Genomic DNA, 24,531 nt, shown 5'->3' with positions numbered 1-24,531 from the left:
GCAAGCTATCAAAAGTAATTAAGTTTAAAATACAAAATTGGATCAAGACATTCACCCTAAATTCTGAATTTTTGTCAGAATGAGACTTGACTTTCATGAAGGTAAAGCTGTCTTCACTATCCTGGAACATAAAATTCTTTTCAGTGTAATTTAAATCTTATATGTACTCTACTGAATTCTAACTGATCTGAAAATGTTGATCTGTCTTGTGTCTGATAACTTTCTGGAGATGGAAGCTCATTATAATTTTTTATTGCAGATGCCACAAAGTGTGAGTATCTTTTCCTAATCTTTTCTTTTTTAGAGACAAGGTCTCACTCTATCACCCAGGCCAGAGTGTAGTGGCACAATCACTGCTCACTGGAACCTCGAATTCCTGGGCTCAAGCAGCCCTCCCACCTCAGCCTCCTAGTAGCTAGGACTACAAGGATGTACCACCACACCCAGCTAATCTTCTGATCTTAAAAGTAACTTTGAGCCTCAGAGACTTTGTAGCCAGCGTGTGTCTGTAATTGTATGATTTTTAAATCATCATGATAAGATTAAATTATGTTTGGGTTAAGTTTTCAAGCTAAGCATATTGAATTCTTTTACCACTTTCTTGTAAGCTGGTAGGGAATTTTTGAGAAAAGAAGGTGGGCACTAGTATGTCTAAATTAGTAATGCTGATGGAGAGTAGGGGGTAATCTACTCTAAAATTAATACAGCCTTTCCATCAATTGTTTTGTTTTAGACATCCTTGATATCTACCTAAATCAAATAAGTTATTTGGAGATTAGAGTAATAGAGAATTGTTCAGGTTTGAGAGAAGATAAAAATATTTTGGTTGCATATTTGCTAATCTATATTATATGTAATTCACAAAATTTCCAAAATGATGTATATCTTATATGTATCAACCAAACGAATCTTAAATCAGGCCTGACTAGAGCAAAGATAACAATTTTTTACAAACACTGTTAAGCCCTAAGTATTACTTCAGGTTCTCGTTTAAACTGTTTAATTTTATTCTTAAAACACAAAGTTTTTGCCAGCTTTTCAGAGCCTACCAATCCACATTTTCTCCAGGGAATTAAATATTTAAGTAAGTGAATTTGTACTCACTCTGGATAGCTAAGTGATTATTCAGAACATATGGTTACATAGCTCTTTGTAAGTCAAGTTTCACTGGTTCTATAACAGTCTACCTCTACACTAAGAGAATTAGAACGTGAACAACGTAGGTCACTTTAAATATTCTAGTAGCCACATTTAAAAACATAAAAAGCAGGTAAAAATTTTAATAAAAGTTTATGTAATCCAACGTTTGCCAAATATGTAAAAATGTAGTAGACATTTTACATGCTCTTTTTCATACTAAGCTTTCAAAATCCGGTGTGTATTTTACACTTTCTGCACATCTCAATTTGGATGCTAATGTTCATTGAACATACTTGATCTGTATTTAGATTTCATACAACTTACAGATGAAAACAGATTCTCATATCAAGTAGCTACAGACAAAAGTTTTTTTTCAAGAATTGAAATAATTATCAGTTTAAAAATTTATATTAAAATTATTTAAAATTAAAAATCCAGTTCCTTGTTGCATGGGACACAGTGCAAATGCTTGATAAGCACATGTGGCTAGTGGCTGCTATATTGGACAGCATGGGCCACCTGTTTCTAGCTTGAGCCTCAGTCCTAGCTATTCCTGAATTATTTGACCAGCTGTCAAAGAGAAACAAGGAAATGATAGCTTTATCAATCTAGCCTCCTTCATTGTCCCAAATATACGTTCTACCCCTTTGAATAAAAAGTTTAATGACGCTGGGCGTGGTGGCTCATGCCTGTAATCCCAGCACTTTGGGAGGCCAAGGTGGGCGGATCACAAGGTCAGGGTCGAGGCCAGCCTGACCAACATGGTGAAACCCCATCTCTACTAAAAATACAAAAATTAGCCGGGCGTGGTGGTGTACGCCTATAATCCCAGCTATTCGGGAGGCTGAGACAGGAGAATCACTTGAACCCAAGAGGCGGAGGCTGCAGTCATCTGAGATCCCGCCATTGCACTCAAGCCTGGTGACAGAGTGAGACTCCATCTCAAAAAAAAAAGAAAAAAAGTTCAATGACTTGAGTACCCAAAAGAAATGTCATGAATATGAAAGTGCTTCTCATGTGTCCTTGAGAAATGATGTTGCTAGTGCAGTGTTTCACGATTCATTTTCTACTAAATGTGTATAGTTTTTTAAGTTGGTTTAACAGAAATACAGAGTGTGTTTCTTAGGAAATACAATGTTATGCTTTGGGGCTCCTGAAACACCTCGTTTTGAAGGTGAATCTTTGGTTTTCTCCCAGTAGAGGGTCAACCTTGGGATGACTGGAGCTCTTACCATCAAAATCAGTTATTTAAGTGCTTGCCCAGTGCTTCTTGAAATTCACCTCTACTCTGTATTTTCTACAGTTGGTTCTTGTGTTATAAATGTTATGAGCAACAGATTAAATGATGCTGAGGAATGAAAAAAGATTCTCGTTATAAATGCTTACCTAGGATTCTCATTATAGTTGCTTATCTAGGTTTTCATAAATGGGAACGTAACAATATCTTCCAAATATGGAGTCCTTACTGTTGGCGAAGCCCGGTCTGTTAAATCTGTAGCATATCTTACTGGGTCTCAAACATCTTCCATGTCATGGCACACAGAATTACAATTTACAACATCTTCCATGTCATGGCACACAGATTCACAACTGGAGGATGCCAGTCCCCTCTGGTCATGACTGGTGTATTAGTTTGCCAGGACTACCATAACAAATACCACAGACTGGATGACTGAAAAAATGGAAAGGTCCAAGATCAACGTGTCAGTGGGGTTGTTTTCTTCTGAGGCCTCCCTTCTAGTCATCTTCCCCTGCCTGTATCTTCACATGTCCTTCCCTCTGTCCTACTCTCTTTTAAGAACACCAGTTATATGGGATCAGCCTACACTAATGTTCTCATTTATTCATCTTTTCAAACACAATCCCATTCTGAGATGCTGGGTATTAGGACATCAACATGTGAATTTGGCATAGGGGGACACAATTTACCTCCTAACAACTGGCGTCTGAGTGAGGAGGGGAGCAGTATCTGGGACACACCTTAGCCACTGGAAGCATGTCTCATCTTAATCTTCATGACATTCTGATGAGTAATTATTATGCCTATTGGACAGATGAGAACATGGAGCCCAAAGAGGAAGTCTGTTGCCAAATGTCATACAGTAAGTGGTAGAACCAGAACTAGGGCACAGGCTTTTAAAACTTTAAACTGGATTTCTTATTCCCAAAGTTAATAGAACCAAAAGAAAAGGATAATTTTCTTATTAAATAAGTAATTTATTTATTATTAAATAAGTAATTTATTTCCTACTTAATAAGTTAGTATTAAAAATTACTTATTTAATAAGAACTTACTAATTAATGTGACCTGCTTAATGTAATAGAACTTTCTGACTAAAATTGAGGGTCTATGTCTGAAATTATAGCATACTTTTTTTTTTTAAGTGGAGATGGGGTCTCACTATATTGCCCAGGCTGGCCTCAAACTCCTGGCCTCAAGCAGTCCTCCCACCTCGGCCTCCCAAAGTGCTGGGATTATAAGCATGTGCCACCCGCATACAATTATAACCTTTTTACGTAAAACAATAATAGTGAAAGTTATGGCCTACAGAAATTCAGTAACTACCATATAATCAGTGTTTCACTACTATTGATTTAAGGCTTAATTAATAAGAAAATGTGGCACATATGCACCATGGAATACTATGCAGCCATAAAAAAGGATGAGTTCATGTCCTTTGCAGGGACATGGATGAAGCTGGAAATCATCATTCTCAGCAAACTAACACAGGAACAGAAAACCAAACACTGCATGTTCTCACTCATAGATGGGAATTGAACAACGAGAACACTTGAGCACAGGGCAGGGAACATCACACACCAGGGCCTGTCGTAGGGTCTAGGGTCGGGTGCTGGGGGAGGGATAGCATTACGAGAAATACCTAATGTAAATGACAAGTTGATGGGTGCAGCAAACTAACATGGCACATGTATACATATGTAACAAGTCTGCACGTTGCGCACATGTACCCTAGAACTTAAAGTATAATTAAAAAAAAAAAAAAAAAAAAAAGCTTAAGCAAAATTTTCCAGTTGGATAAAAGTTACTAGTAAGGTGAAAATGTCTTGGTTAACAGGAGCCTCTGTAAGTGAGCCCTTTTTTCAAATTTTTGACTGAGGATATTTTAAGTTTAGGGTAGGTTTGTTTTATTTTCGTTATCCTTATAAGCATTAAGGTAAAATTTCATCTTCAGTTTCTAAACTTAAGCATAAATTCTTAAGAATTGGAAAAAAACTCTGTCTTGCTTTTATAAATAGCAGATAAAGAGGAATGACCTGTAAAAAATCTGCTTACCTCCTTTTGTAAATAGCAGCTCTCAAGGAGTGACCTCTAAAAGAAGCTGGAATGTCATGATAGTTTATCATGCTCTCAAATTCTTTACACATAATTAAGCAGCAAAAGACTAGTTGACTGGAGTGTGTGTGTGTATTTATATATGTATTCCATTCTAACTTGAAACATAGTACATCAACAGCTTTTAAACCAAAGCTCATTTGATTACATTTTTTTTTTTTTTTTAATAGGGTCTTGCTCTGTCACAGGCTGAAGTACAGTGGCATGATCATGGCTCACTACAGCCTCTTAGCCTCCTGAGTACCTGGGACCACAGGCATGCACCACCATGCTCAGCTAATTTTTAAATTTATTTTAGAGATGAGGTCTCACTACATTGCCCAGGCTGGTCTCAAACTCCTGAGCTCAAGTGATCCTCCCACCTCAGCCTCTCAGTGCTGGGATTACAGACACAAGCCACTTTGCCACATTCTCAGTAATACAAAATGTAGGAATTTAAACACATTTTGGTAACAGCAAGGGATCTTAGCTTTTTTACGTGAGTCTGAAAAGTGGTACTATATTCAGTGTGAAGTGTGAAAAAAGGAAAAAATTTGAGCAGGGGTCAGGGTAGAAAACTTTTCTTCTGAATTCCTAATATCCATAATATGTCACTTTAAATATAATTCAAAGATGATTTTCCAAAAGAACAGTTTGGGTCTTGGTTTTAGTTCATTCATATTATTTTTATCCTTGTTAAATGAAAAGTCAAACTGAAGCTTCCTTAGACTAAATCAAAGTTCAAAGCTACATTTTAAAAATCCACCTCTCAAGATAATTTTTGTTTGATTAAGTGACTTCTGGATAAATGTTTCTTATAATCTTAGTGTTTGAAGGGCAAAGGCAGTCTTATTACAAAAATATGGGCAAGTATTTAACTGATCCTGAACCTATTTGTATGTTTAATCTTTGCAGCCTCTCAAGGTAGAGTACTTGTGTTATCTCAGAGTATGAAATCATAATTGTGCTTTGACTTCTGGGGAAAGTATTGAGTAAAAAGCAGCATACAGAGGAATAAGGTTGGAAGGAAGAATAGAAAAGAATGGGGGCCCCAAATTTGTGATTTACCCACTCCAAGCCAAGAGAGAAAGCTGGGTGTCATTCTTGAAGGAGCCCACCTCACCCCCACACCCAATTCATGGCCATGTTATGTCAATTTCACCTTGAAATATCTTTTGAATCCATCCACTTCTCTCATCCTCACTGTACAACATGTCACTTGCCTGGATTCCCGACAAAGACCTGATTGATCCTTTCTACTACCTCCTGCTGGGCTTTCTCCACTGGAAGTGGTGATCTGTTTGGGCTCACCATTGTACCCTTAGCTTAGGATCAAACAGAGTGCCTTGCTAAATGAATGGATTTGCATTAGTTATTAAGATGAATATGACCGTGTCTCTGCTCTGCTTAAAATCCTTCTACGGTTTCCCTTGGCCTTCAGAATAAAATCTCCAATCCAACTTCCTCTTGGGACTCTCTTCCCCATTCTCATTTCCAGTCATGTGGGTTCCTTGCTGTTCCCCAAACATAGTCAGTTCTTTCCTGCCTGAGGGCTTTGTGGCAGGTGATTTCTCAGCCTTGAAAGTTGTCTGCCCTTACTGTGATTCATGACTACTCATCTGTCTTCTAACCTCAATCAAACCACCTTGTCACATCCTCTCATGGCACTCTCTACACCTTTGGCGCAGATGTCACTGTTTTTACATCAGGGTCTCTGTCTCTCTGGCTATGCTGCAGCCACAGCTTCCTGGCCCAGGACCATGGGTTTGTTGCTTGAAGATACTGGCCCACAGGTAAAAAGCCATATTATAGGGTGACTTAAACATGTCACCTGCAGTACTAGAGACCCAGTTTCTGGCCCCAGGCCCAGGAGATGAGAAGTTGGAAGGTGACAGAACATGGTATGGGGCAGAGAAAAGGAGATCCTGTCTTCATGGCTCAGGTGTTTAACCTAGGCTACTGCTATGTTTTACGTTCGCAAAAACATTAGAATAGGACTCTTATTTTTGTTTTTTGTTTTTGTTGTTGTTTGTTTGTTTGAGATGGAGTTTCACCCTTGTTGCCCAGGCTAGAGTGCAACAGTGCCATCTCAGCTCACCGCAACCTCCGCCTCCCGGGTTCAAGTGATTCTCCTGCCTCAGCCTTCCTGAGTAGCTGGGATTACAGGCATGCACCACTATGCCCGGCTAATTTTGTATTTTTCATAGAGACGGGGTTTCTCTGTGTTAGTCAGGCTGGTCTTGAACTCCTGACCTCAGGTGATCTGCCTGCCTCAGCCTCCCAAAGTGCTGGGATTACAGGCATGAGCCACCATTCCCAGCCTTAGAATGGGACTCTTTTTAAGCTGACTTCATGTACCACCCACTTATTTGATCCAATGTGAATTGGCCAATGTGATTGTGTCAGTATTTTTAGTTCTATATACACATAATTTGAATCATGACTCAAGATTCTAATTAAGGAGAGAAACTCTTGTAGTTAAACAATAAATAGCTTTAATAGAGTTTTTTTTTCTTTTTCTTTTTCTTTTTTTTTGGAAGAAATTCTAAGTGGAATGTAGTTTGGGTCTTCTAGTCTGTTCATTTCTTAGGGCAACATTGAATGATAGGATTTTGGAGTAGAAATGGGCTGAGGCCGAGTAATTAAATTGCCTCCATTTAGAGAATGGGTAGACGGAAGTGTGGTTGGTGACATCCAAGGTCAGACTAGGCTAGCGTGAAGCAAAGCTGGAATCCAACCAGACCTTCTGGATTCCAGAACAATGTATTCCCTACTGCTTTATGCCCCCATGTTAAGTATTTAATTAGCATGAGTTGAAACTCCAAGTCAGCAGTTTTTAGCACTGATGAACTCATTATTGTTCTCTGATCTTTTTTAAAGACAAATTTTATGATGTGTCATTCATAGAGCCACATGACCCTGTTTGGCAGAAGGCACTGAGTCAAGCCAGACCCCACTGAGCCTTTGCAAAGGCAGTAAGTGGAGTGGCTAGTTGTGTGCCATCTGCTAGTGAAAGGGAAATGAGATTATTCTAGAAGCCCAGGACTGACTCTAGATCTCTTAAGGTCTCTGGATCTCAAGGACAGCAACCCTCTTATTTATTCTTCAGTTTTATTAGTGTTTCCAGTGTAACAGTGTTACTTCCTCTAAACAAGACATAGCTTCTCTTCCTATGCCAACCTTTCACGTGTCATTTTGAATCAACCCTGGGTTGGTGGAGCCCAGGGTAACCCAACTGTAGTGGACTTTAGAACGTTTTTACACTATGTATTTAAATATGGGTGTGTCTGATATTCGGCAAATTAATTTCAAGCCAAATGATGTGTCACACTCAAAAGCTAGGATGGGCCCAACTGAGAGGCTGCCCTGATTTTCTGAGCGTGACCTGGCTGAATTCCCTTGCCTCTCCTGGCAGAGGACATTTCCCCTTGCTTTCCTCCCACTGCCTGCTTCTCAGCTCGAGCTGGGAACAGTGAGTGTTCAGGTCTTACTGGGTCTCAGAGATTTTTCAGATGAAATGCAAAATGAGAATAAAGGGAGAGCCCTATTGCTTCCCAGCTCTTTATGGTCTCTGGATCTCAAGGACAGCAACCCTCTTATTTATTACTGGGTTTTATTAGTGTTTCCAGTGTAACAGTGTCACCTCCTCTAAACAGGAAACAGCTTATGCCAGCCTTTCATGTCATTTTGGGTCAACCCTGGGGTGGTGGAGCCCAGACAGACGTGGGCCCCCAAACAGCTCTGCCACTTGTTGTGTGCAGGTCACAGAATCTCTGTGACTCAGTTTACTGGTAAAATGGGACTCTTGCAAGCACTGACGTTGAGGTAATACTCATAGGATGACGGTCAATAAATGAGACGATGTTTTTAAATATTAACTAGCTGAAAGACTGGAGGCGTCCCTTCACTTGGGGCGCTGTTTCCTCATCGGGAAAACGACGAAGCTGATCCCAAAGGCCTCTTCAGCCCTTTTCAGCAGACACTCCCGTGGGTCCTCACTCTAAGGCATTCTTGAACATTGAAAACTTGGTCTCCCTTTCACACACCTCTCCTATTCCCCATCTTTTAGTGGTGGTCTAACCCGCCCGGCCATCCCCTTCCCTCTCACTTCTCATAGCCATTTGGAAGCTGCAGATTGCTGAGTTTCCAGGTCTTTAATCTGCGCTCTTTGCCCTTGGCCCGGGGTGAGGGGCCGACCTGTCTCAAGGGAGGCGCACTCCGCGCTAGGATCCATCCTGGGGCGCCCGGGCCGTGGATCTCCAGGTGGGAGACGGGAGGAGAGCGCAGACGTTCCGGCGCCACCCTCGGACCCGCCGGCTTTTCCAAACCTCTTGAGCAGCCCGAGTGCCCTCTCGGCCCGGCGCTGGGAGGCTGCCGGCGGACCTGGGACCGTGCCGGGATTGGGGGTGGTGCGGGTGGTCCTCGCTCGCCGCGGGGAAAGCTAGCCTTGCACACGCAGGCGCCGGGAAGGAGCCCAGACCGAGGGTGCGTGGTCCAGCACCAGGGGCCCTGACCCTGGAACTCCTCGGCCCCCATCGGGCCAGACCCATACGGAGGCCTCAGAGCGGAACCGGGAGACCGCAGCGCCACGCCCTAGGGCGCCACCCTGCAGGCGTGGGCGGGCCCGGGACTGTCCCCGCTGGAGGCGGTGGGGGGATCCAGAAGTAATAAGATGCTAATGGAGCGCGAATAAAGCCCCGGCGGCGCCCCGCGCCCCTCGCGGAAGCCACACTCCGCGGCACTCCAGGCGCACGCCGGGGGCCGCCCCGCGTCCCAGCATCCCCGCCAGATCTCGGCGTTTCCGACCCCGCCCTCCCACCCGCTCAGACCGGGTTACCAGCCCGGCAGGAAGCGGCCCGTCCCGGCCCCGGAGCCGCCGGTAAGTCGTCCAGCGGAGCGGGCTGCGCGCCCCGCGGCTGCGTGGAGTGAGGTGGGGTGCGCTTCCGGGGAAATGCGGCCGCGGGCGCTCGGGAACCATGCCTGGCAGGTTGGGCAGGTCTTCCCTCAGCCCAGCCTTGCTCACCCCGCGTCCGGACTTTGTCGTCGAGAGTGTCGGGGACTCCCACTGCTGTCGCCCGCGGACCAGCTCCCTCTCCATCCTTTCAGACCGCTCCACCTCTCTCACAGCCTTTGTCCTGGCGTTTCCAGGCTGAGTCGCCCGTTTCTTCCCTTTCGCCGAGGTCTTCCTCCTTCCACTCTCCACCCCCAAGAAGGATCTTTGCCCTTCCGTCTTAAGATTCCGTGTGCCTTCCTCCGGGCGGCCCGCAGCGGGAGGCTTTCATCTCTTGTCTCGGCGCGGCGGGCTGGGAACGGAGGGGCAGCTGGAGGGTGGAGGGGCCAGAGCCCCAGAGACTTGCCCCCGCTGCTGCCACTCACCCTCCCTAACGCTGCCATGAACACCCGCCTCCTCCATACCCTCTGATCCCTTCCGGGCCCCGCGTGAGAAACCCCCTCGGGCACTCTTCAGGTGGCGTGGGAGGGGGCGACAAAGCGAGGCCTTGTCTCCGGAGATTCTTGGGAGAGCGCGCCCGGGTGCACAGGGGGCGGGGCGGGGTCGATCGGGGAGGGGGAGCCTAGGAGGGGCGAACCCGGCTGCAGTCGACCCCCAGCCCTACCCACGGCCCCCTGGAGCAGGGCACATTCACAGAGGAAGTGTTTTGACCACAGTGCATCAGAAATAGACCCAGGCCTCTGTTCCCCAGTCAGTCGCAACATCCTCCTGCCGTTTGTTGAGGTAGTTTGGTGGTGGGAAGTGGAACCCACGGACAGAGGCTGTTTCTCTGTCAGGAGGCAAGCACGAGTGCTGACGAAAACTTTGCCCTTGCCATGAGGCACTTCTCACACCCAGCGTGGCACTGAGGCCATCGAGGGGCGCCCGGCACAGGACGTATGGAGGGAGATGGGGCAGGATACGTGCGCAGCAGCTGGGGTCGTGGGTATCAGATCTGTCCATGTGTTGCATACAAAGGCAGCTCTGTCCTCTCCACATCTAAGAAGTCCCCCCACGCCCTGATTCCAAGGCCTAAGGAAGGCAGGCTAAGAATTCCTACCCAACGGCTTGGAGATCCCTGGACAGGAAGGCTGAGCTGGAGGCTCCCCTGGTGTCCCATCTGCCCTCTGTGCCCAAGACTAATGTTTTTCACTTCCAAATTTGGCAAATTTCACTTGGGTGTGGACGGGATAGCAGCTGTCTCTGGAGCAGATGCTGGCAGGGGAGTGGGCTGGGAGGAGCAAAGCCAATCACTGGTGAAGCCCGAGTTCCCTGGGGACACCAGCCTGCTCTCTTCACCTCCCTTTCTTTTTTTATTTCTTCTGTTCTCCAGCCTCTTCCCCTTCTTTTTCCACCTCTCCAGCCACTTGCCTCTGCCCAGCTGCTGCCCTCCCCGGGAGCCCCAGGGAGGCCTCCATGGCTTCACCCACCTCCACCAACCCAGCGCATGCCCATTTTGAGAGCTTCCTGCAGGCCCAGCTGTGCCAGGACGTGCTGAGCAGCTTCCAGGAGCTATGTGGGGCCCTGGGACTGGAGCCCGGTGGGGGGCTGCCCCAGTACCACAAGATCAAGGACCAGCTCAACTACTGGAGTGCCAAGTCACTGTGGACCAAGCTGGACAAGCGAGCAGGCCAGCCTGTCTACCAGCAGGGCCGGGCCTGCACCAGCACCAAGGTGGATACACAGTGCCTGGGATGGGGTGTGGAGAATGGGGGGAGTCAGAGGAGGGACAGGATGCCATGCCCTCACTGCCTTGTGTGTTCACAGTGCCTGGTGGTGGGTGCCGGACCTTGTGGGCTGCGGGTCGCTGTGGAGCTGGCACTGCTGGGTGCCCGAGTGGTGCTGGTGGAAAAGCGCACCAAGTTCTCTCGCCACAACGTGCTCCACCTCTGGCCCTTCACCATCCACGACCTGCGGGCACTTGGTGCTAAGAAGTTCTACGGGCGCTTCTGCACTGGCACCCTGGACCACATCAGTGAGCACCACGTGGTGGCCTGGAGGGGCGGGTGAGCCTGGGCTTATAGGCAGGCCAGTGGGGAAATGCTGGGCCAGCCAAGAGTCAAAGTGGACAAGATCCATATCAGCCAGGTGACCTTGAAGATTCAGGTCCCCCATCTATAAGTGGTCTTTTAGGCTGAGTGATCGCTACGACCTTTTCCAGTCTGACCAGGCACACACTGGTACATGGAGAGCTTGTGCTGCCCTAGGGTCCCTGTTCCTAATGTCCTCTCCCTTCCAGGCATCCGGCAGCTCCAGCTGCTTCTGCTGAAGGTAGTATTGCTGCTGGGGGTGGAAATTCACTGGGGTGTCACTTTTACTGGCCTCCAGCCCCCTCCCAGAAAGGGTAAGTATTTCTATGCTTCCTGGAACCTCCCCCTCCCCCATCAAGAACTTGGCCAGTATCTGAAAAAGGGTGGGCCAGGAGTGGCCTTTTTTGTTTTTGTTTTGTTTTGAGACAGAGTCTTGCTCGCTCTGTCACCCAGGCTGGAGTGCAGTGGCACAATCTCGGCTCACTGCAACCTCCGCCACCCAGTTTCAAGCGATTCTCCTGCCTCAGCCTCCCGAGGAGCTGGGATTACAGGCATGTGCCACCATGCCCAGCTAATTTTTGTATTTTTTTAAGTAGAGATGGGGTTTTGCTATATCAGCCAGGCTGGTCTCGAACTCCTGACCTCAAGTGATCCACCCGCCTCGGTCTCCCAGAGTGCTGGGAATACAGGTGTGACCCACCACGCCAGCTAGGAGTCTCCTTTTCTTTTTTTTTTTTTTGAGACGGAGTCTCGCTCTGTTGCCCAGGCTGGAGTGCAGTGGCCGGATCTCAACTCACTGCAAGCTCCGCCTCCCAGGTTCATGCCATTCTCCTGTCTCAGCCTCCCGAGTAGCTGGGACTACAGACGCCCGCCACCTCGCCTGGCTAGTTTTTTGTATTTTTTAGTGGAGACGGGGTTTCACCAGGTTAGCCAGGATGATCTCATCTCCTGACATCGTGATCCGCCCGTCTCGGCCTCCCAAAGTGCTGGGATTACAGGCTTGAGTCCTTTTCTAATAGTGTGGCCTTGGGCAAGCAACTCCGAGCCTCAGGTTGAGCATTTGCAAAACAAGAATAGCACTTCCTTCCTTACCTGCCTTCCATGGCTGCTGTGCGGGTATAATCTGATAGATAATATATCATTGCTTTCTAAACCAGAGAGCCCTTTATACATGTTTTGATGATTTCACTAGCTTGCCCTGAGAGTATAGGGGCTCTTACGACTTCTACACCTTTGTGCCTCTCATACCCCCTGCCCCAGGGAGTGGCTGGCGTGCCCAGCTCCAACCCAACCCCCCTGCCCAGCTGGCCAACTATGAATTTGACGTCCTTATCTCCGCTGCAGGAGGTAAATTCGTCCCTGAAGGTGAGTGATCACTTCCCTCAAAGAAGCCAGCATCTCTGGCACTTCCTGGGCCTTTCTAGATTGTTATAACACCCTCCTCCTGCCATTGTTCACCTACCGCCACCTCTAGGCTTCAAAGTTCGAGAAATGCGAGGCAAACTGGCCATTGGCATCACAGCCAACTTTGTGAACGGACGCACCGTGGAGGAGACACAGGTGCCGGAGATCAGTGGTGTAGCCAGGATCTACAACCAGAGCTTCTTCCAGAGCCTTCTCAAAGCCACAGGTCAGGGACCCTCTTGCTGAATTTCCCCTCCCCTTGCCTGACTGTGGCCTGGCTCCTGCCTCTCCCTTCCAAACCTGTCCTCGCTGCAAGGAACTCCACACTTTTCTGTTTTTTGGTCTCAGCCGCAAAGGAGAAGGAAACTGTCCTGTCAGGGATTAAGCAGGCACAGCCCTAGTTGACCACCCAGCATGAAAAGTCCTGGAATCTCTCAAAGATGAACTGTGTATGGGAGTTTTGCTTAAGTGGTGCTTCAAGAAGATGCCTGTGTTTACTTTGGCTTTGCACTGCCATGTGACCAGGTGGTGCAGGTCTCCCAAATGCCATCCCATCCAAGCTTCCCTCTTTGCTCTAAGCCCTCAAGCCTCCTGGGCCTGGGGCAGATGGTTGTTTGTGTCATCAGGACTCACAGGGTTCTATGTGTGGAGCACTCACTGCAGCCTAAGCTGGGATCCCAGCTCAGAGGTCTGGCCATGTTGGGATGTTTGGGGAAGGTGATACATTATCAGGAGACATATCTCCTCTCCCCTGCCCTGTACCCCCAGGCATTGATCTGGAGAACATTGTGTACTACAAGGATGACACCCACTACTTTGTGATGACAGCCAAAAAGCAGTGCCTGCTGCGGCTGGGGGTGCTGCGCCAGGTGAGGCCCAGTTCTGGCCGGGAGAGGCTGGGTGGTGAGCCCCGGGAGGCAGAGGCTAGGCTTGGACATAGTCGACACCTGGGTGTGGGGACCCCATCCTCTCCTGCCTTTGTCCTGGCATTAATTTCACCTCTAAAAGTTCTCTCGGCCAGGCATGGTGGCTCACGCCTGTAATCCCAGCACTTTGGGAGGCCGAGGCAGGTGGATCACCTGAGGTCAGGAGTTCAAGACCAGCCTGGCCAACATGGTAAAACCCCATCTCTACTAAAAGTACACAAATTAGCTGGGTGTGGTGGTGGGCGCCTGTAATCCCAGCTACTCGGGAGGCTGAGGCAGGATAATCATTTGAACCTGGGAGGTGGAAGTTGCACTGAGCCAAGATTGTGCCACTGCACTCCAGCCTGGGCAACAAAATGAAACTCTGTCTTTAAAAAAAAAAAAAAAAAGTAATTTACCCTGGGATTTACAAGGCAACAGAAATCATATTCTGGGCTAAACACCTTATACCAGCCACAGTAGATATGTGTCAGCTCCCTGAGGACAGGCATTTTTGTCTCTTTGTTGCTTGCTGCTAATTGCCAGTACCTGGAACAGTGCCAAATACATAGTAAGCACTCAGTATGTGTTTGCTGAATGAATGAATTCAGCAATGTGCTAGATACTGTGTTTAGAGTTACATTTGCATTGTCTCATCTAATTCTCATGAGTACCCTGATAAATTAGGCATGTTGTCTCTAAGTGATGGACAAACTAAAGCTCTTGAGTTTGTGGCAAGTATATGACAGTAGTGATATAGGCAGAACAGCCTGGGACCCCAGCAGCAGGGTGAGTGCTGAGGAAGGGGCTTTGAGAATTCCAGGCTACTGGAATTCTAGTCCCAGCTCAGCCTTCAACTGCTGTGTAGTCTAGGGCAGCCCCTTCCTTCTCTGGGCCCCAGGATGTGCACCTTCTGCGCCCAAGGGGGCGGCACTGGCCCACTGACCCTGCTCTCAGAGGTCTCTGAGGTTCTGCTCTGTTGACCATACAGGACTGGCCAGACACCGATCGGCTGCTGGGCAGTGCCAATGTGGTGCCCGAGGCTCTGCAGCGCTTTGCCCGGGCAGCTGCTGACTTTGCCACCCATGGCAAGCTCGGGAAACTCGAGTTTGCCCAGGATGCCCACAGGCAGCCTGATGTCTCTGCCTTTGACTTCACAAGCATGCTGCGGGCAGAGAGTTCTGCTCGTGTGCAAGAGAAGCACGGCGCCCGCCTGCTGCTGGGACTGGTGGGGGACTGCCTGGTGGAGGTGAGGGGTTCAGGAGGCACAGGAGTTTCATGGTTAGGGGAGGGAGGTTAGCCTAGTATGGAGGAGGGGATAAAAAGGTCTGCCTGTGGAGGGGAGGAGCTAAGGGCTGCCTGGTGTGGGGACAGCCCCTTCTGCTGTGATCTTGGTGGGTGTCTGGGCTTGGGATGCACCTGTTGGATTCTCCCTGAGCTACTTCCTATTCCTCTGACACTGCAGCCCTTCTGGCCTCTGGGCACTGGAGTGGCGCGGGGCTTCCTGGCAGCCTTTGATGCAGCCTGGATGGTGAAGCGGTGGGCAGAGGGCGCTGAGCCCCTAGAGGTGTTGGCTGAGCGGTGAGACCTGAGTTGAGGGGGGTATGGGCAGGGCAGGGCAGGACATGTGACAAGGCTCAGGAAGAGGGGAAGGGGTGCTGGGTGAATAGATGGAGGAAATAGGCAGAAGGCCTGGCAGTTCCTGAGGGATGGGTGCTGACAGGTGCCCTCCCATTCATGCCCCTGCCCCTTACCCTCACCCCCTCAGTGAGAGCCTGTACCAGCTTCTATCACAGACATCCCCAGAAAACATGCATCGCAATGTGGCCCAGTATGGGCTGGACCCAGCCACCCGCTACCCCAACCTGAACCTCCGGGCAGTGACCCCCAATCAGGTCAGACCCCCGGCACCCCCACCAGGCTTCCCAAGCCAACCCCCTCCCCCGAGGTCAGGCCCTCCCTGCCCAGTCACTGCCCTTTGGGGTCAATCCTACCCCCAGCAGGCCCTTACCCCTGGACTGAGGGGCTGTGTGGCCAGCCTGCCTTGAGACCTGAGCAGGGCTGCCTTAGGTACGAGACCTGTACGACGTGCTAACCAAGGAGCCTGTGCAGAGGAATGACAAGACAGATGCAGGGATGCCAACCACCGGTGAGCAGACCTTCTTCCTGAGCGGTGACCAAAATATGTACTACCCAGCGAGGCCTAGGTGGTCCCCGCAAAGCAGCTGCAGCCTCAGGAGAGGAGCAGCGTGCCGGAGCACTCGTTGTTGCTGGTGGGTTGGTTGGGGGCCTGCTGGAGGAACAGAGGGGCAGCACCGCACAGGCAGCAGCTGGCTGCCAGTCTGAGTGGAAGTGCTTCAGTGTTTTAACCACCGCTACAGCCACAGTGGTGCTGGCAATCTCCCCTGCTCCCAGTTTAGTCTGCTGCCCTCTACGTGGCCAGTTGCGATTTCACTTTATTCACTCCTCTACTTTATTCCAAAGAGATTTTTTAAAAAGAGAATTGGGATGAAGGAGGGCTGCTGACAGTGAGCTTTAGGCTGGTGCTCTAGTAGAGGTGGGTCCCTGGCTCCTTCTCCCCTACGGAACCCCCACACCCAGCAGCTGGGCTCCCTATATGCCTGGGATGGGCAGAGGGGACCTTGGGCACAGCGCAGCCTTCTCTCCCAGGGTCGGCAGGCGGGTCGGCAGGCACCCAGGAGGAGCTGCTACGCTGGTGCCAGGAGCAGACAGCTGGGTACCCGGGAGTCCACGTCTCCGATTTGTCTTCCTCCTGGACTGATGGGCTAGCTCTGTGTGCCCTGGTGCACCGGTTGCAGCCTGGCCTGCTGTGAGTCCCTGGCAGACCCACCTCTCTCTCATGATCTCAGTGTAGGAGTTAGCACATCCAGCTGAGTCCTAGAGACAGTGTGCTTCCTTGCATCTGCCGACAGTCTTGTGAGACTCTAATGCATTCAGATAGTGGAGAGCTTTGTGAATGGCACAGGCCCCCAAAGCCAGTAGCGTCACTGGGTTGGGCACTGGGTAGCAGAGACCGCACACCTACCTTCAAGCCTTCTTGTACCCCAGCCACTGCTTGCTGTCCCTCCCCTCCTGCTGCCCCTTCTCCCCTCAGTGGGGCTAGGTTCTTGTCTCTATTTGGCTTTTCTCCCTGACACCCCACAGGGAACCCTCAGAGCTGCAGGGGCTGGGGGCTCTGGAAGCAACTGCCTGGGCACTAAAGGTGGCAGAGCATGAGCTGGGCATCACACCGGTGGTGTCTGCACAGGCCGTGGTGGCAGGGAGCGACCCACTGGGCCTCATTGCCTACCTCAGCCACTTCCACAGTGCCTTCAAGAGCACGGCCCACAGCCCAGGTGACTTGAAAGGAAGGTGGGCAGGATAGGTGGGATGGGGAGGTGTCTGTGTGTGTGACAGAAAGAGGGAGAAGGCACCCTCTGAGGGCCAGCTTGGGAGAGGTGTCCTTCTGGGTTGGGGAGTGACTGTCTGTTCTAGGGGTACAGTGTTGGCACCCCCATCCACACTGATGCCCTGGCTCTCCCTGCAGGCCCTGTCAGCCAGGCCTCCCCAGGGACCTCCAGTGCTGTATTATTCCTCGGTAAACTTCAGAGGACCCTGCAGCGATCCCGGGCCAAGGTGAAGAGTGGAGGCAGGGCTGGAACTGAGCAGGGAGGAGTGGGCAGGGGGGTACCCAGTGGAGATCCTGGAGTGATGGTGAGGACATTCAGAAAGTGGCAAGGACTGGGGGCTCAAAACGTCACACTCAGAGCTGTTAGGACTTATTGCAGGAAAATGCAGAGGATGCTGGTGGCAAGAAGCTGCGCTTGGAGGTAAATGCAGGCAGGGGCGGGTGGGTCTCCTACCCCACATTTTATCCCCTTTCCTGATACTGTCTTCACGATTTCTCATCGCCCCCATCCAGCCTCCCTGCCTAGTCTCACTCCCCTTCCCTTCAGCCCCTTCTGTTCATCTGTACGCATCCCCTCCCAGCTGGCCCTGCCCCTCTACCCTCCCTGCCTGAGCACTTACCTCCTTAGATGGACGCCGAGACCCCAAGTACTGAGGTGCCACCTGACCCAGAGCCTGGTGTACCCCTGACACCCCCATCCCAACACCAGGAGGTGAGAGCCAGGGCCTCGTGTGCAGGCAGAGGCCTGGGGAGGGCAAGGCGGGGACGTTTCATGGGAGGGAAAGAACTTTGGAGCTGGCCTTGGCTCTGCCTGACCCCGTGTCCTGGGGGTCCATGTAGGCTGGTGCCGGGGACCTGTGTGCACTTTGTGGGGAACACCTGTATGTCCTGGAACGCCTCTGTGTCGACGGCCATTTCTTCCACCGGAGCTGCTTCCGCTGCCACACCTGTGAGGCCACACTATGGCCAGGTGGCTACGAGCAGCACCCAGGAGATGGTGAGTGGGCCTGGGAGACTTCCAGAGAGACTCTTGGCCTGGTCCTGCCTGGGGGACAAAGAGCTTGAGGTAGAGGGGCACAGGGTGGAAACAGGCTCAAGATGGCACTTCGTTCTCCTGAGCTCAGGGTCTTCTCTATCCCCTCCAAAGCTCCAGATACGTGGTTCTGAGGAACAGGAGGCTGGCAGAAATTCACCTGCAAATCTGTCTTGTTTTCCCCACCTTCCTTCATAAACTTGTTGCGTGTCTGGGCACTGGGCTGCCCACACCAGATGCCTCCTCTCTCTACCCTTTCCAGGACATTTCTACTGCCTCCAGCACCTGCCCCAGCCAGACCACAAAGAAGAAGGCAGTGATGGAGGCCCCGAGAGTCCGGTAAAGACTGTGAAGGCATGTGTGTGTACTGGGGCATGGGAAGAGGAAGAGAGTCTCATCAAACCAGCGCTCTGCTGGGGGTAACTGAGTGTCTTTCTCTACTAGCATGTAAGCTCTGTGAAGGCAGGGATGCCTGTTCTTCAAGTGAGAGAACACTTCTTGTTCTCTCAAGTATCTAAAACACAGCCGGACACTGTTCGTAAACAGTTTTAAGCAAATGAATGCCAAGGCTCACTTTTGCTCCAAAGGGGTAGCCTCACCCCGCAACCTCACCCCACCCTGGGCAGGTCACTGACCAGACCACATGGTGGCTTTTCCAGGAGCTCCCCACACCAAGTGAGAATAGCATGCCACCAGGCCTCTCAACTCCCACAGCCTCGCAGGAGGGGGTCGGTCCTATTCCAGATCCCAGCCAGCCCACCCGTCGGCGGATCCACCTCTCCAGCCTAGAGCGCCAGCGGTTGTCCTCCCTTAACCTTACCCCTGACCCGGAAATGGAGCCTCCACCTAAGCCCCCCCGCAGCTGCTCCGCCTTGGCCCGCCACGCCCTAGAGAGCAGCTTTGTGGGTTGGGGCCTGCCAGTCCAGAGCCCTCAAGGTAACTGCCATCCTCGCAGATGTGCTGACCCAGGATGGGACAGGGTGGGAGCACTGTCTTCCTGCAGAGGAATTCTGGGGAATACAGAGGGAAGTTGTGGGGATCCCAGGCCGTGCCAGCCTCTCCTCTGCTCCATTCTTCTCAGTTCCTCCCATGCCCCAACACACACATTCAGTCTTTACCAGGCTCGCAGGGCCTCCATCACCACCATGCTCTCTGTTGCCTGACTGGGGCAGGTGCTGGAGGCAGTAGAACTTCTCAGTTCTTCTTCTTCTCAGCTCTTGCGGCCATGGAGAAGGAGGAAGAAGAGAGTTCCTCCTCCAGTGAAGAGGAAGAAGATGTACCTTTGGACTCAGATGTGGAACAGGTGAGTGGGCCAGTGTGCAGCCACGAAACGCTCTCCAGGCCACTGCAGGAGAAACCTGCACTGCACTCCATCCTCTGTACCCTTCTCTTGGAATGTCTTCTCACTCAGCCTGTCATATCTCTGGCCTCCACCTTTTCTATCAGAGCTTACCCCACTTCCAGCACGGGTTCTTTTCTGCCTTTCCAAACAACACTTCTATCCACCAGGGGGCCCAGGCCCTATCCCTGACTGGCCTGATCCTCCCATAGGCCCTGCAGACCTTTGCCAAGACCTCAGGCACCATGAATGACTACCCAACATGGCGTCGGACTCTGCTGCGCCGTGCGAAGGAGGAGGAGATGAAGAGGTTCCGCAAGGCCCAGGTGAAGCCCAGGGGTTCCCAAAATTCTGATGGGGTCAAAGTTCTGAGTTCCTCCAGTGCTCTGTTCTTGAGCAACCCAGAGACTCCTGGGTATCCTCTCTTGTACCCCTCAGACCATCCAACGGCGACTAAATGAGATCGAGGGTGCCCTGAGGGAGCTAGAGGCCGAGGGCGTGAAGCTGGAGCTGGCCCTGAGGCGCCAGAGCAGTGAGTGACAAGCTAGGACACCCCTCTGCCTCTAGCACTGTGTTGAGCTCCACGCTGCAGCCCATAGGAGTCCCAGCGGCTGTGCCACACAGCTAACACATGCCTGTGACACCCTGCTCTCCTGTGGCCCCTAAGCCTGTGACTCCTTCGGTGCTGGCTGGAAACCACCTGACCACCCCACCCATCTTCCTTCTTCTCAGGTTCCCCAGAACAGCAAAAGAAACTATGGGTAGGACAGCTGCTACAGCTCGTTGACAAGAAAAACAGCCTGGTGGCTGAGGAGGCTGAGCTCATGATCACGTAAGGGGAAGGGGATGGTGACAGTGGTCCTCGGGCCAGGCTCCAAGCCCTTGGGCACCCTAGACAGCTCTGCTTCTACAATCCCTGACCTCCACAGGGTGCAGGAGTTGAACCTGGAGGAGAAACAGTGGCAGCTGGACCAGGAGCTACGAGGCTACATGAACCGGGAAGGTAGGTGAAATGTGGGGAGAGGCAGACACATCCCAGGGTTGTGTCATGCAAGCCTCATGATCTCAGATACTGATCAAGCAGCATGGTCCCTTCTCACTTCAGTTCAATCAGAGCTGCACAGTTGGCTTTTATACAAGATCTCCTTTAAAAAAATGGTGCTGCTCAGTAGTGCTAGAAAACCACTGGTGTTGGCAACCGTCCTAATTTGGCAGCTTAGGAAACAAAGCCCGGGTTATAGAAATCACATAGGCTGGGATTAGGCTGTGGCTCTCCTACTTCCCTGCCTAGTTCCCTGTTCTCTGAGCTTTGTCTCCCCCGTTTTAGAAACCCTAAAGACAGCTGCTGATCGGCAGGCTGAGGACCAGGTCCTGAGGAAGCTGGTGGATTTGGTCAACCAGAGAGATGCCCTCATCCGCTTGCAGGAGGAGCGCAGGCTCAGCGAGCTGGCCTTGGGGATAGGGGCCCAGGGCTAGAAGAGGGTGGACTGTCTGCTTTCGTTCTCACAAGGAAAACCCCTCACCCCAGCACAGTGCCACCCCTGTTCATCTGGGCTGCCTGGCAGAGAGCCTTGCTGTTTACAATTAAAATGTTTCTGCCACAAACAGGGCTCACACTGCCTACAGGTGGGAGGTGGGGGCGTGTATGGGGACAGGAGATGTGTAGGAGCCTAAAGGTCTGTAGTGTGACAGTCACACTGACCCCTGGCTCCCATTGCCTCTACAAGTAAAAAGGCAGAGCCACTAAAGTGCCAAGCTTTATTGTTCTTTAGTTCTGTCCCCCTCCTGCTGCCCCAGGAGTAGGGCTGGCTGAGGCTCTGGGCCCAGGTCCTGGGCCTCACTTGCCCTTCCTAGCACATGCTGGAGCTCAGCGTGGGCCCTATATAAGCCATTGACCTCCTGCACGTGGAAGAGGTAGAACGCACCTGCCCACAGCACCAGCCCTACGCTGGGGGTCCAGAGCAGTATGGCAGCTTCCCTGGCCCCTCCTCCAGCCGCCAGGACACACAGCAGTGCCAGGAGAAGCAGCCCCAGGCCAATCACATAGCTAGCGAAGGCAGCCCACCAGCGAGCCTGAGCCATGCCCAGACCCAGCTCCGTCCAGGCCTCCTTTAGCACACTCATCAACGGCGACCTCTCTGCTGGTCCTACAACAGGGCAGGGCAGTGGGGCAGGAGAGAGTCAAGAGTGGAAGGGCTGCTTCAAGTGGGGCAAGGGCCAAGTTAAGGGTGGGGGTGACTCACTGTGGGTAGAGTTGGGGCTCTGCTGTGGGGGGCTGTGCCTCACAAACAGAGTAGCCATCAGGGCTTCATGATCAGAGAGGGGGGTGCCGCTGTAAGGGTCGTTGCCTGTAGTGGTTTCAAGACTCTTACAGGAGATGTAAAACCCGGAAACTGCCTAGGAAAAGTAAGGGCCAGAGAGAAGCTTATATATGAGGGCCTCTTCCCAGAGAACCAGCTCCTGGCTACCCCGCTTTCCAACCATCAGTGGTCCAAGACTAGACTAGTTGAGCAAAGGATCTATACAGGTTGGTGGTAGACAGACACAGTGGATGAAAGTATGTTGAGGGGAGGAGCCCAACCTTGTAAAGCATGTAGTCAATGCGGACACCAAAGGGAAACGGCTTCAGCTCCTGCTGGTTGACGTAGCAGTTCTTGGGTACCATGGTGTTGCCTTCTTCAGAGCCCTAAGGGAATCACTGGCTCATACTAGGATGTAGGGAGGAGGAGGGAGAGAAGCTGGGGATATAGGTGGGGAAGTAACAGGCAAGTCCTCTCACCTTGAAGTCCCGAGTTTCAAGGTAGGCATCACGGAGCCCTGTCCACTCCTTCAGCAGGCAGCAGCCCAGGTCTTCCGGGTGCATGTTGAGGTCTCCACACAACAGAACCACGTCTGCCTTCTTGGATGTGTGGCTGGGGGAACCATGTTGGTGAGGCGGGAGTTCTTCCCTCACCAGCTCTTCCCCATGACTGGGGCCTTGTTCACCCCCAGCCCCTGGGTCCCATCCCACTTCCCCGTTCAAACCCAGGCTCACACACTGGATGAACTGGGCCAGTTCCCAAGCTTGGGCCACGCGATGTGCTAGGTAGATGTCCTTCCGTCGATTGTATTCGGCATGGAGCTGAGCAAGACAGATGAGATCACAGCAGATAAGACTGAGGGTCCCAGGGGTATGTCTGAATCAAGCCTGTGTCTGTCACTTGGCATGGTGTTGGGTATAGAATGGATAAGCCTTGCCCATTGCTTCCTTATAAGATCTTGCCCCCACACCTCACCCCCAGGCATTAGAGCTAGAGGAGTACCATCTCTCTGTCCCAGGACTGGGCTGCATGTCCCAGCCCTAGGCACTGCCAGCTTCACTCACATGGGTCACATAGGCGTTGAGCACCATGCCGCTTAGATGGAGCACCAGCAGCCCCACAGCCTTCCCACTGAACCAGTCACCATGATGGATCTGCAGGCAGGAGGAGACAGAAACTCAGGGCACCACCACCGTCTTTCTGCCCATCCCCTGCAGCTCTCAGAGGGCTGCCTCCTGTACCTTGTATTACTGGAGGTGGGGAAGGGAGGTGGAAGAGGTCAGAGGTCTGGCTTACCATGTAGGGGTAGCCATTGAGGGTGTAGACGTGCTGGGTGAGCTCCTGGATTGGGTGTTTGGAGAAGACACAGAGGCCACTGCCAATGATTCCGCTGAAAGCCAAGCCCTGCTTAATAACCAGAAAAACAGGAAGAGACACCCAGCCCTCTTCCCCTCCCTTGTCTTCCAGCTTTGATCAGCTATTTTTTTCTTTTTCTACTGCTGGGACTAGCCCTAGAACAAAGGCAACAGCCTTTGGAGGAGTATACGGCAGCCAGAAAACAAAGCTGAAATGGGCTGAAGTCATAGGACCTTCTTGGTTCACCCTTCCCCTTCTCACATCCAGAGGGAGAGAAGGCTGGAGGAGACTGGAGGGTGCAGGCAGGATAGGGAAGGGCTGGCAGGGCCAAGAGCCTCCTGGGATGAAAACAGGCTTCAGGCCCGTGGGCTTCTCACCTCCGGAAGTGGTGTGCAGCTGGGTAGGTAGGTGACAGCTTCTGTCTCAGGTACTGGAAGTCCTGCTCACTCCACACCTAAGGGAGGCGGTAAGGATGTCTGCCTGGCCTTTCCCCAGGGGGAGGATCTGCCCCCAGGTGCCCTCCTTCCAGCCTGGGTTCCACATGGTGCTGCACAATCTCACCTCCTCCAGCAAAGCCAGGTCGAAGCTCTCCTGGTTCAGAAAGTCGCCCAGGCGCCTCATGCGGTCGGCCCGGTGCTTGCTTAAGTAGGGAATGCCCCTAAGGAAGGGAAGAGCGAGGCAGGTGATGTGACTGCTGGGACCACCAGCGCTGGGGCCAGATGTGGACTTTGGAGGTTCGGGTTCCCCTACACCCTGAGATCGTGGCGCGGGATGGGGTGAGGAAGGCTGCATGGGTGCGAACGGAAGGCGGCCCCCAGACCGCATTTCGTGGACGCGCTCACCAGCAGTTGAGGTTGAAAATCCGCAGTCGCAGGGAGAAGTTGGGCTTCATGTCTGGGGCACTCCAGGGGCGCAAGGCGGCTCTAGCTCCCCAGCGACGGCCGCGGTGGGGACGGGGGCGGCCGGCGGCGCCTTCTCCCTGGCCCGTTCCTTCCTCGCAGGCGGCGCGCACAGGTGGGCACCAAGCTCGCGCGGCTCAGGCCGGGCCCGACTCCCGCGTTCCCCCGACAACCGGCCGGCTGGTTCCAATCAGGCGGGCCGCCAACCCGGAAAGACGATCCGCTGCCGAAATCCGGGTGCCCAAGCTCGGCGAGGGCCGCGCGCCAGGCCCCTGGGGGTCCGCAGAGCGCCCCCAGGTGGGCGGCTCCCGGTTCCTTTCCCTCTAAGCTCGTCCCCGGCCGCCGCCGCCCGCGCGCCGGCGGCCCAGCAACAGGCTCAAAGTTGAGGAAAG

General features: G+C 51.8%; 2 protein-coding genes across 31 annotated transcripts in view; one reads left to right on the top strand and one right to left on the bottom strand.

Moving 5' to 3' along the window:
• Nucleotides 1-21,189, top strand: part of MICAL1 (microtubule associated monooxygenase, calponin and LIM domain containing 1) — a 22,389-nt gene extending 1,200 nt beyond the window's left edge. Inside the window, exons 1-26 of one of the 29 annotated variants that reach the window (XM_077999255.1) lie at nucleotides 8,656-9,353; nucleotides 9,523-10,406; nucleotides 10,828-11,138; nucleotides 11,232-11,439; nucleotides 11,704-11,808; nucleotides 12,755-12,859; nucleotides 12,969-13,124; nucleotides 13,667-13,767; nucleotides 14,795-15,052; nucleotides 15,269-15,384; nucleotides 15,572-15,698; nucleotides 15,874-15,952; nucleotides 16,474-16,633; nucleotides 16,969-17,159; nucleotides 17,351-17,439; nucleotides 17,592-17,633; nucleotides 17,841-17,924; nucleotides 18,053-18,209; nucleotides 18,508-18,584; nucleotides 18,905-19,181; nucleotides 19,460-19,548; nucleotides 19,797-19,910; nucleotides 20,023-20,116; nucleotides 20,317-20,416; nucleotides 20,514-20,587; nucleotides 20,912-21,189. In XM_077999255.1, the coding sequence (XP_077855381.1) occupies nucleotides 10,364-10,406; nucleotides 10,828-11,138; nucleotides 11,232-11,439; nucleotides 11,704-11,808; nucleotides 12,755-12,859; nucleotides 12,969-13,124; nucleotides 13,667-13,767; nucleotides 14,795-15,052; nucleotides 15,269-15,384; nucleotides 15,572-15,698; nucleotides 15,874-15,952; nucleotides 16,474-16,633; nucleotides 16,969-17,159; nucleotides 17,351-17,439; nucleotides 17,592-17,633; nucleotides 17,841-17,924; nucleotides 18,053-18,209; nucleotides 18,508-18,584; nucleotides 18,905-19,181; nucleotides 19,460-19,548; nucleotides 19,797-19,910; nucleotides 20,023-20,116; nucleotides 20,317-20,416; nucleotides 20,514-20,587; nucleotides 20,912-21,060 (3,306 nt within the window). In that variant the 5' untranslated portion in view covers nucleotides 8,656-9,353; nucleotides 9,523-10,363 and the 3' untranslated portion in view covers nucleotides 21,061-21,189. Of the gene's footprint in view, nucleotides 1-8,404; nucleotides 9,405-9,522; nucleotides 10,411-10,739; nucleotides 11,139-11,231; nucleotides 11,440-11,703; nucleotides 11,809-12,754; nucleotides 12,860-12,968; nucleotides 13,125-13,666; nucleotides 13,768-14,794; nucleotides 15,053-15,268; nucleotides 15,385-15,571; nucleotides 15,699-15,873; nucleotides 15,953-16,473; nucleotides 16,634-16,968; nucleotides 17,160-17,350; nucleotides 17,440-17,591; nucleotides 17,634-17,840; nucleotides 17,925-18,052; nucleotides 18,210-18,507; nucleotides 18,600-18,904; nucleotides 19,182-19,459; nucleotides 19,549-19,796; nucleotides 19,911-20,022; nucleotides 20,117-20,316; nucleotides 20,417-20,513; nucleotides 20,588-20,911 lie in introns of those variants that run through there. The other 28 variants (XM_077999251.1, XM_077999267.1, XM_077999249.1 and 25 more) reach the window with 28 other exon arrangements.
• On the bottom strand, nucleotides 16,259-24,531 carry SMPD2 (sphingomyelin phosphodiesterase 2). 2 transcript variants are annotated; one of them, XM_028846674.2, is made up of 11 exons: nucleotides 24,083-24,531; nucleotides 23,802-23,898; nucleotides 23,618-23,694; nucleotides 23,181-23,274; nucleotides 22,949-23,038; nucleotides 22,623-22,705; nucleotides 22,364-22,496; nucleotides 22,166-22,270; nucleotides 21,828-21,981; nucleotides 21,510-21,731; nucleotides 16,259-18,257 (listed from the first exon to the last, which is right to left on the bottom strand). In XM_028846674.2, the coding sequence occupies exons 1-11, from the start codon at nucleotides 24,130-24,132 to the stop codon at nucleotides 18,187-18,189; spliced, it is 1,176 nt and encodes a 391-aa protein (XP_028702507.1). In that variant the 5' UTR covers nucleotides 24,133-24,531; the 3' UTR covers nucleotides 16,259-18,186.

Source organism: Macaca mulatta, chromosome 4, assembly GCF_049350105.2.
Source record: "Macaca mulatta isolate MMU2019108-1 chromosome 4, T2T-MMU8v2.0, whole genome shotgun sequence".
Taxonomy (NCBI): Eukaryota; Metazoa; Chordata; class Mammalia; order Primates; family Cercopithecidae; genus Macaca; species Macaca mulatta.
Note: the sequence above shows the minus strand (reverse complement) of the source record. Positions and strands in the feature narration are given on the sequence as shown.

Coding starts and splice junctions, on each gene's coding strand:
- SMPD2 (XM_028846674.2), bottom strand. CDS start 24,132: ATGAAGCCCAACTTCTCCCTGCGACTGCGGATTTTCAACCTCAACTGC. Junction 23,899..24,082: donor ATTTTCAACCTCAACTGCTG/GTGAGCGCGTCC, acceptor TCCCTTCCTTAG/GGGCATTCCCTACTTAAGCA. Junction 21,982..22,165: donor TTGACTACATGCTTTACAAG/GTTGGGCTCCTC, acceptor TACTTTTCCTAG/GCAGTTTCCGGGTTTTACAT.